The sequence below is a fragment of the Nicotiana tomentosiformis genome, chromosome 8, assembly GCF_000390325.3.
Source record: "Nicotiana tomentosiformis chromosome 8, ASM39032v3, whole genome shotgun sequence".
NCBI classification, from domain to species: Eukaryota; Viridiplantae; Streptophyta; class Magnoliopsida; order Solanales; family Solanaceae; genus Nicotiana; species Nicotiana tomentosiformis.
Genome location: NC_090819.1, coordinates 73,780,158 through 73,791,510, shown reverse-complemented (window position 1 = coordinate 73,791,510; position 11,353 = coordinate 73,780,158). Strand labels below are relative to the sequence as shown.

Below are 11,353 nucleotides of genomic sequence, written 5' to 3'. Positions count from 1 at the left end.
CCTATTATATAAGGGGGAAAAGGTAAGTATTTAGAACCAAAACACATAAACAAAAAGATAGATAGTAATCATATTAACTTACTTTTTCATTATGGAAGTACTTTTTACATAGGCTAACATAATGCGGAGATTTCATAAATGAATAACATAGCATCCGAGAGAACCCACATTCTCTGAAGTTCACAAACGATTTTTTCTGAAAATTGGGAATACTTCCATAATTCAAACACATAAGGCGAAAGGGAAGCCAAGTATAGTATAATTATCCTTCTCTTTATCTTTCTCTCTCTCATTCTCATTCTCATTGTCTGAAGTATTTTGTTTGGGCTTCAAGCAACTCTTCAATGATTTGAGTAACTTTTCAGAACAAAGAGAGCCTTAATTGAAAGAAGAGCAGAGTTCATCGTCATCAATGATTTTCATTACTCGCTCAGACACATTCCGAGTCTTACGCTTCCCCATCAACACAGATTCAACAAAATAAATTATTGCCAACTTCACCGCATCGTTATCGCTGCCTACAAATGATGCAGTTGTACCAAATGGGTGACTAATAATAAAATGCCACAAATCGCCTAACTTAATTCTATCCTTTCCAGGAAAGTAGACTTTAGAAAGCCTATTATCTCTTTCACTCAAAATTTTGAAGTCCACTGAAGAAGAACATTTTAACCCGGTAATTATCTGGAAGGCTTCACGTGTAAACTTCACTTGATGATCAAATACCTTGAATGTCATTGAATTCGTGTCATTGCTTACAATTTCAGAAAGCAACACACAATGAATAAGTTTTCTACAGAATTTCGCACCTTCCAATCGGAAAACGTTTCTGAAAATACCATTTCTCAACTTCTTCCATTGCGTGTTTGACAAGAAACTTTTTTTTGTTTCCTTATACTGAAAATCTCCCTTCCAATAGCTCACCAAATTACGCCAATCATCAAACTCGAAAACACGATCTCCTTCCATTAGCACACTACAAAGAAGGAAATAGAATGTAAACATTAGGATAATTTTTCTGAAATGTCCTTAATATTTAAACTAAAAAACAAGACCTAATTAGATGCATCTTTAATACAAGTACAGTTAAGAATACAAGTATTTAGCAAAATTCTTAAACACAGTTAGCATACAAATTTATCTTTAGCCAAAATTCTCAATGATTGAACTACTCTGATTGCATATTACATAATCAATATATTGATTGAACCACAAACACAATTCAATGCCAAAAGATTCTCAATAACTTTCTAAAAAAATTCACTTCTTATTCCTCAGTGAATCAAACTATAATCATTATTTTGGACATTTTTACTTTTACTTCTAAGACGCGCATACTTGATCACAAACACAGCATTATGACCCAATGTTATAGCTGAATTGATCACAAACACAACATTATGACCCAATGTTATCGCTGAATTAGAGATATACAAAAAGAAAAATGCATAAAAGCAAAACGGAAAAGGACCATATATGCCAGTGAACTATGTGAATTAGGACAAATATTTCCGTCGTTATTAGTTCGGCCCAGATTTGCCCAAACTATCCAATACTTGCTCATTCATACCCTTAGTCAGACGGAACTACTATTTTGTATTTCTTAAATAATTAATAACCGGACCCAACCAAATTCTGCTGACCCGATCCGTTATGACCTGACCCAACCTTATTTCTAGATGACCCCACTAGTTATTCCTTATTTCCAGCCCTTATATTCTTATTTTTATTCCTATTCTCTGGAGCTACTCTTCTTATTTTCACAACTAGGGTTTTCTTCTTTGAGGAATTTTCAATCGAAGGTGTATGCTTGTCCATTTTCTGCTAGTCTCAACTAAGGTAAGACTACTTTATGCTTTCTTTGTGTGTTATATTTGTGAGTTCGTATTTTTTCTTGTGTGTTTCATATGTAGGGACTCTGTTAGAATCCATTAAAGAGTAATGTTTTTATGATATCTTTATATATACTGATGTGGTCCATTCTTTTCCCTTTTTCTATTTTTTTGGTGTGTGAAGTCTGTTGAAGATGATTGATAAAGTGGACTTGGTATTTCACTATATGGGTAACTGGGTCTTTTCCCCTAAGATAGTGTATAACAAGATGTTGGTGCACACTTTGTCTGGTTATGTCTCTTATCTGGTTAAATATGATTTTATTTGTGAAGAATTTACAAAAGAGTTAGGGTTTAGCTCTGTAACACAACTTTTAGTGACTGGACCTTCGGGGAGGTACTACTTGGTAACTGATGACGAAGGTGTAAAGACTCTTCGGTACTTATTTTCTAAAGACTTCAGGGTGATTAATTTCTTTGTTGTTGATGAGTGTGACCTAAAGGTGTTTGCTCAAAATATTACTCATCATACAGATACATATTCTATAGACATTGATGTAGCTTCTGAATGTGAACATAGTCTTGGGGGAAGTGACTTTGATGAATCAGATAATTTTGACGGTGATTCTATAGAACTTGATGGCATTATCAAAGAAAAGAAGATGGTTATAACTAATAAGTTGGAACATTTTAAGGAGTTAGAGTTACATATGACATTTAAGGATATTGTAGAAGTTAGAAGGGTAGTTAACTTCTATGCACTAGTAAATAAAAGAGGGTTGAAGTTACTCAAAACTGATACAACTAGGGCTAGTTACAAGTGTGTTGAAGGCTGCCCTTTTAGACTATATATTTCGAATGATGCAAAGTGTCCTACTATTAGAATCAAAAAATTGAGAGATGAACATACATGTGATCTATGTTTCAAAAATCCTAGGGCTGATCAGAATACTTTGGCCCAATTATTTAAGAAAAAGTACAGTACAATCCTAAGTACAAGTTAAAGCATATGAAAGCTGAGTTGGAGACTGGTTTTGATTTAAATGTGTACAATAGTAAGCTCAAAAGAGCCAAGGGATTGGCTCTTAAGAAGTTGGAGGGCAGTTTTGTTGATGACTACAACAAACTTGAGGCATATGGACAAGAAGTAAGGAAATCTAATCCTGACAATGATGTTGTGATCAATATATCAAAGGATGCTCTTGAAGAAGGGAAAAAAAAGTTCTTAAGGATGTACATATGCTTCAATGCATTGAAAAATGGGTGGAAAAGCGGCTTAAGACCACTGATTGGGCTAGATGGTACCTTTCTCAAGGGTAGATTTAAGGGTCAGTTGTTAGTAGCTATTGGTCTAGATTGTATGAAGCAATTTTATCCTCTTGCATGGGCTGTGGTAGACAAGGAAACTGCCAGGACTTGGGGTTGGTTTTTAGAGTGTTTGAAGCTTTCTATGGAGCTAAATGATGGACAAGGAGTTACTTTCATCTCAGATATGCAAAAGGTAAACGCTACAACTTTCATCTCAGGTTTTTATTATTCTCTTCTATATACACTTATATACTTTATCTTTTATGACTGTGTTGTTCCTATTTTATCATAAGGGTTAATTGATGATGTACAGAATATACTTCCTGAAGCTCATCATAGGTATTGTGTAAGACATATTGAGGCAAATTGGCAGAAGAAATGGAGAAGTGGACATATGAAGAAGTTGTTGTGGTGGTGTGCTTGGATCACGTATGAAGAAGATTTCAAAGATCAACTTAAAAAAGATGGGTGAGCTATGTGAGGATGATGATGCTTCTGCTGCCAAAGATCTCCTGCATTATCCTCCCCAGTCTTGGTGTAGAGCATATTTTGACACTCAATGTAAAAACATAATGGTCGACAACAATTTCACAGAGTCGTTTAATGAATGGATTCTTGAAGCTAGACATATGCCAATTATCAAGATGCTCGAGGAGATTAGGATAAAGGTTATGAATTTGTTGGCTATCAATGAAGATAAAATTAGGTAATGGCTAGTTATTATGAAATGTTATGCTTCTGATTTACATAATGTCCATTTCCTTAAATTTCTTTTGACTCCTTGTATCTATTTTGTCAGAAAATGGAATGGTGACTTTAGTCCAAGTGCTTTGATGCTTTACAATGACTATATGGCAATATGTCATTATTGCAAGGTTGAGTTTAATGGTGACTTTAGATATGAAATCACAGAAGGTGATGATAGACATATTGTGGATCTTGAACATAAAAAATGCACTTGTAGATTGTGGCAACTTTTTGGGATCCCTTGCCCCCATGCTATCAAAGCTACAATATATGATAGGGTATGAAATATTTTAATTTAGTTTTCTTTTTTAACCTCATATTTTTCAAGTTATCTAATTAGTGTTATTTCTTATTTTTGAAGGGTGATCCTAAGTTACAAATTCATTGGTACTATAGCAAAGAAGCATATTCCTTGACTTATAAGCACAAGTTTCAACCAGTTAGGGGTATAAAATTCTGGAAAATTGATCCTAACCAAGCAATGGAACCACCTGAAATTGTCAAGATTGTCGGCAGACCCAAAGTAAAGAGAAATAGAGAACCTAATGAAGCAAGGAAGCAGAAGGGAGAGTGGAGTTATTCAAGGAAAGGAACTGTGATGACATGCAACAAATGTGGTGGAGAGAACCACAATTCTAGGACTTGTTTCAAGGTAAAACAAACTTATAATGGTTGGACTTTGAATCTTATTACTGATAGTGGAGAGAGTATAATATCAAGTAAAAAGAATCAAAAGGATAGTACAATATCGACTCTTAGTAGTAAAGATGATTGGTTGGACTTTGAATTTGAAAATGAAACACAGACACAACAATCAGATTACTCTTCTCAAGTCACAACACAACAATCACAAGCCTATGGTCCAGATATTGGAGATGAGGAAGATCCACCGTTGAGGCCACAAATCATCTCTGAGTCACAGTCAGTACTTAAGGAAATAAGACTGAAAGCAAGACTACCAACTGGGACAAGAAGGAGTCAATTTACTGGGGGTGCAGATGGAGTGTCTATGCCAACAAACTTGCCTTACTCACCAACTAAAGCAACTTGGAAGGGTAAAGCTGCACTTACACTAAGCCAGCTCCAAGATGAAGCAAGAAAAAAGAAAAAGAAGATGGCGCCATCATTTGGCTAGTTATGTTTTTATGGATGGTTGTGTACTAAACTGGTGGTATTTGGCTAGTTATTTTTGTGAAAAACATAATTAACTTAGTTTGATTTAGTGAATATGAATGTCCTTTTGGATAATGGATGCGAAAGTTGTTTGTATATGAATATTATTTGGTTTTCTGTGACAACAGAGGCAATTTCAGTTGTTTTGGTTTCGTAGCAGTGTTGTTCTAGTTGTTGTTCTTACCGTTGTCAGCATTTCTTGTTAATACGTTAGTAAATGTAAGTGAAATATGTGTGTTAATTTTAGTATGTATGAATCATTTCTTCGACAGTAAGATTTTTCCTTGCACTCTCCTTTTTCCATCTCATTTCTTCGAAAATCTCTTTACACGTATGAAAGGGGTGTTTGCCTTGAAACTAAATTGCTAACCATTTGTAGAGATGTTAACATCCAATATGGTATCCTTTTTCTGTATATGCTCACTGCTTTCTAAAACATAGCTTTATGTCTTGGAAAATATCACTATATTTTTCCAACAAAATGCCACTTCAAAGCACCCTTACCATCACAAAAATCATAAAGAAACTTCAAAGCAGTTAAGACATCAAGTGAACTCCATTCCTCATTTATCTTGAATCCAAATAAATGATTACAAAAAGTAGTTTATCTTTCAACTATTTTGCATATTTTCTGTTCAACATGGAAAATATTACTTCGTAGTCTTCACTTGGCTAGAAGATTGTCTTTCCACAGGCATGGATTCCAAACAAACAATATGATACAATGTGATGACCCAAAATGTCATCTTTAAATTTAATAAGTAATTCTATGTTCTAAGACCTCTAAAAGTACAATTTATCATTACTCGACTTAGGTGCGCAGTTCGTACAATTTTTTAAAAAGTTTTTATGTGAAAAATGGATTAAAATGTGAATTAGAGCTTTAAAACTCAACTAAGTTGACGTTGGTCAATATTTTGAGCAAATGGACCCGGATCAGTATTTTAAAAATTCTGGTAGGTCCGTATCATGATTTGGGACTTGAGAGTATGCCCGAAATCGAATTCTGAGGTCCCTAACCCAAGATATGAAATTTTGATGAAAAATTAAAAGCTTGAAAGCTTAATAATTTTTAAGAAATTACAGATGTTGGATTTATTGACCTCGGGTCCGTATTTTGGTTCCGAATTCTGGTATAGGTCCACTATAATATTTATGACTTGTCTGCCAAATTTGATAAGAATCAGAGTTGATTTGACGTGATTCGGACGTCCGGTGGTAAAAATATAAGTTTTAAAGTTTTCTTGAAAATTTTCTTTGATTGGGTGTCTGATTCGTAGTTCTAGGTGTTATTTTGGCGATTTGATCGCACGAGCAAGTTCGTCTGATGTTTTAGGACTTGGGTGCATATTTAGTATGGTTTCTTTCTTCGCGTTCGCGAGGGGAGTCTCCCGTTCGCGAAGAGGAAATTTGGTCTGGCCCTTTTTGTGCTTCGCGTTCGCGACTAAGGGAACGCGTTCGCGAAGTGTCGAGGTGCAAAGCTTCGCGTTCGCGATCGAATCCCCGCGTTCGTGAAAGGAAAGAGGTTGGCTAGGAAAATTAGCCTTCGCGTTTGCGAAGGCCAAGCCAGGCAAGCATCGTGTTCGCGAGGTATCCCTCGCGTTCGCGAAGAGTAAAATTGGACAGCACAAATTTGTGCTTCGCGAACGCGAGGCACTGACCGCGTTCGTGAAGGGTAAAAATCCCAGAAACAGAACTTAAGTTCTAGAAACGGGGTTTCGGCCCATTTTCAACTCTTTCCCATTTTTGAGCTCAGGTAAGGTGATTTTTGGGCGATTTTCACGGGAAAACATTGGGGTAAGTGTTCCTTATCCTATATGGATTATATTTCATGATTTCATACTCATTTTTATCATGAATCAGTAAAAGTTTGGAAGAAAAATCAGATTTTTATAAAATCTTCCAAAAACAAATAATTAAGATTTAAAGGTCCATTTGATATCGGAATTGGACAAATTTTGTATGGTTGAACTCGTATCAGAATTAAGATTTGTATGGTTGAACTCGTGGGTCCCACTGTTGTATATTTTAATAAATTTCGGATTTTTATCCGAAAAATTTATAAATTCATATGGAATTAATTCCTATAATTAGTATTGATTATATTGAATTGTTTGTGAATAAATTTGAAGCTTTTGGAGGCAAATTTAAAAGGAAAAGTTGTGGTTGAGTAACTAATTAAAATTTGCAAAGCGAGGTACGTGTCGTGGTTAACCTTGACTTAGGGAATAGAACCCTTAAATTATTTGTTATGTGAATTGCATGTGAACGACGTATAGGCGAGGTGACGAGTGTCTATACATCATCAAATTAATTGTTTGCCTGCTTACTTGAAAAATCATAAATTGTTTTAAATTATAAAGTAATTATTATAATAATTGTTTCTCTCCTATTCTTTGTCAAATATTAATTTTTGAATTCCTGCATTAATTGTTACATACTATTTGAATTATGTGTTTTATTTGTTATTTGATATTTAGCATATTAAATATTAAACTGCCTATTTTTTTCCCGATTTTCATAATAATTTGCTATTTGACATTGTTTGTTTCATAATTAAATCATAATTATTGTATGTTTGTTGTCTTATAATTTTATATCAATTGTTGCAATTATTTGGGAAATTTCTTCTATAAGAATTGGTAAATGAATATGTTGGAGGAGCGGGTTGCACGCCGTAACAAAATTGATTATAATGAATATCTTGGAGGATCGGGTTGCACGCCACAACACGCTTATTAAAAGTCCATATTGGAGGATCGGGTTGCACGCCGCAACAGACTTATTAAAAGTCCATATTGGAGGATCGGGTTGCACGCCACAACAGACTTATTTAAAATTCGATATACATATATATATATATATATATATATATATATATATATATATATATATATATATATATATATATATATATATTGGGAGATCGGGTTGCACGCCGAAACAGACTTGATTAAAATGAATATATTGGAGGAGCGGGTTGCACGCCGCAACAGAACTGTCACAACCCAAAATCCCACTAGTCGTGATGGTACCTAACCCAACCCGTTAGGTAAGCCAATTTCCATCTATCCAATTCCAATGAAATTAATTAAAAGAAAATATCTAAAACTAATACATCTCCCCAAGAACTGGTAGTACAAATCATGAGCTTCTAAAAATAGAGTATACAAAGCGAAAATGAAATAATACATAAACAGAGCTTTTATAAATCTAAGGCTACCCTGAACAAGAGGCAGCCACAACAGGAACGCATGTACATCTTTAGATCCCGCAACCATCGAGCACAGCAACAACGGCAACCAATATCTGCACGCAATGTGCAGAAGTGTAGTATCAGTACAACCGACCCCATATACTAAGTAAGTAACAAACCTAGTCGTAGGTTCAAAGTAGTGACGAGTTTCTACCAAGGTCAGAGTCCAACTTCCAATAGCCAACAATAGTTCATAATAATATTAAACAAGTAATACCAGAAGTAACTCAAGAATAAAGGCTCAGCTAAATCATGAATTCTGAAAATAGTTCTACCTTTCAAGTACATCAATGAAAACCCGAATCGTATACCGAAGATTACCAAAAATATGAATAAGTTTGAAAATAATAATTTTTCAAAAAATCCTTTCAATGATAAATAAAATATCTCATTTTCTTTCCGAGATAACCAGTGTAAAACAAATGCATCACTATGTCCATCTGTCAACATGTGAGAGAAATCATGAATAATGTGATATCGTACAGGATGAGAAAAACACATCTCTATGCATATATGTCATGTGTGCATGTCAATGCAATGTATCTTAGATATTGCACTCATGTACTCGCACTCTCAGAGTACTCAATCTCATTATCTCGCATTCTCTCTCACTGTGCTCAACATACTCAATCACTCAGCGCTATACAATACCTGCTATGGCGTGCAGCCCAATCCCTGTTTATAGTCGACTGCGCTCACTGGGGGTGTACAGACTCATGAGGGGCTCCTACAGCCCAAGCGCTATAAGCACGGACAACTCACGTGCCATAATATAAATATCTGGATCCTCACGGCCAACTCACGTGCAATAATAATATAAGGATCTGCACGGCCAACTCACGTGCAATAATAATATCTGGATTCGCACGGCTAACTCACGTGCTATAATAATATCTGGATCTGCACGACCAACTCACGTGCAATAGTATAATATATAGATCTGCACGGCTAACTCACGTGCAATAATATAATATATATATAAAGCCAACATGGCCTGCTGCGGCGTGCAGCCCAATCCCAAAAATATCCTCACAATTAGGCCCTCGGCCTCCCTCAGTCATCAATCTCTCCAGTCTCTCTCTCATGGGCTCATAATATCATGAGAACATCCAAAAATGATGATATGATGTATCAATAAATAATAACAGAGACTGAGATATGATATGTAATGACATGAATATGACTGAGTATAAATTTTTAATTTAAAATAAATAATTCGCAATAATATGACCTCTGTGGGTCCCAATAATACTGGCACATAGCCTCAACATGATTTTTAATATGCTTTTCAGCACAATTTCTTTAACTCATAAAACCGCATGGAAAATGCCAAGATCATTTAACTACAAAATTCCACAGAAATAATTATGTCACAATTTCTATAGTGTACGCCCACACGCCCGTCACCTAGCATGTGCGTCACCTCCCAACAATTCATAAAATACATATATTCAGGGTTCATACCCTCAACTCCAAGATTAGAAGAGTTACTTACCTCGAACAAGCCAAATCCAATGTCGAGCAAGCTAAGCAATGCTCCAGAAATTCTATTCTGCGCATATAACTTCCAAACAGCTCGAATCTAGTCACAATTAATTTGATTCAACTCACAAAAATTATAGGAATTAATTTCATATCAAAATACTAATATTTTCCAAAAATCTGAAATTACACCCCAAAAATCACTCGTGGGGCCCACGTCTCGAAATCTGACGAAACTCACAAAATACGACAACCCATTCAATTACAAGTTCAACCATACTAATTTCACTCAAATCCAACTTCAAATCGGTATTCAAACTTGAAAAATTCGTTTTGTGACATTATTGAAATTTTCTTCTATTTCTCTTGAAGATTCAGTAATCTTACACCAAAAATGAAGATGAATTCATGGAATATAATCACAAGGGGGTTAAGAACACTTACCCCAAGTTGTGTGGAAAATTTCCTCTCCAAAATCGCCCAACCCGAGCTCCAAAAATCGAAAATGGGTGAAAATGTTGAACCCTCGAATTTTAAGGTTCTGCCCCAGCGATTTCCGCATCTGCGAACAAACTTTGCGCACCTGCGCATCCGCTTGTGCAAGCAAAACGTCGTATTTGTGAATTCCACTTGCCTGCCCAGTTTCCACTTCTGCGTGCATTCGTCCGCATCTGCGCTCACGCATGTGCGGAATTTTCCCTCGCACCTGCGACCAATGCCTCACAGCCCTCTGCCCGCATCTATGCTCCTTCTTGTGCAGGTGCGATTCCGCACCTGCGAAGCATCTTCTGCACATGCGCACCTTGCTTTAGCGCACCCCTGCTCACACTTGTGAGCTCGCACATGTGACTACTTTTCCGCAGGTGCGATTACACGAGAAGGCTTCAGTTCCAGCAGTCTTCCAAATTCAAAAATCAATCCGTTAACCATCCGAAACTCACCCGAGGCCCTCGGGTCCCCGTCCGAACATACTAACAAGTTCCATAACATAACACAGACCTACTCGAGGCCTCAAATCATACCTAACAACCTCAAAAATATGAACTACACACGGATTTAAGCCTAATAAATTTCCAAATTCTACAAACGACGCCGAAACCTATCAAATCACGTCCGATTGACCTCAAATTTTGCACACAAGTCACATTTCACATTACATACTTATTCAAATGTCCGGAATCGAATTCCGAACCCGATATCAAAAGGTCAAACCCTCGGTCAAACTTTCTAAAAATTCAACTTTCGGCAATTCAAGCCAAATTCCATTACGGACCTCCAAATAATTTTTCGGACACGCTCCTAAGTCCAAAATCACCATACGGAGCTATTGGAATCATCAAAATTCGAATCTGAGGTTGTTTACACATAAGTCCGCATCCGGTCACTGTTTTAACTTACGCTTTAAACCTTGGAACTAAGTATTCCAATTCCTTCCAAAACCTCACTGGACCCGAACCAATTACCCCGTCAATTCACACAACAACTGTAAAGTATAATTTGAGTAGTAAAGGGGGAAGCAAGGTTATAATACTCAAAACGACCGGTCGGGTCGTTA

At 36.1% G+C, this 11,353-nt stretch overlaps 1 protein-coding gene across 1 annotated transcript; it reads left to right on the top strand.

Annotated features, from left to right (window-relative positions):
- Positions 1-2,026: 2,026 nt before the first annotated feature.
- Positions 2,027-5,232, top strand: LOC104086538 (uncharacterized). Its single transcript, XM_009590828.4, has 4 exons — positions 2,027-3,333; positions 3,470-3,846; positions 3,940-4,165; positions 4,249-5,232. The coding sequence occupies exons 2-4, from the start codon at positions 3,572-3,574 to the stop codon at positions 5,020-5,022; spliced, it is 1,275 nt and encodes a 424-aa protein (XP_009589123.1). The 5' UTR covers positions 2,027-3,333; positions 3,470-3,571; the 3' UTR covers positions 5,023-5,232.
- The last annotated feature ends 6,121 nt before the right edge of the window (positions 5,233-11,353 follow it).

Coding starts and splice junctions, on each gene's coding strand:
- LOC104086538 (XM_009590828.4), top strand. CDS start 3,572: ATGAAGAAGATTTCAAAGATCAACTTAAAAAAGATGGGTGAGCTATGT. Junction 3,847..3,939: donor ATCAATGAAGATAAAATTAG/GTAATGGCTAGT, acceptor CTATTTTGTCAG/AAAATGGAATGGTGACTTTA. Junction 4,166..4,248: donor AAGCTACAATATATGATAGG/GTATGAAATATT, acceptor TTATTTTTGAAG/GGTGATCCTAAGTTACAAAT.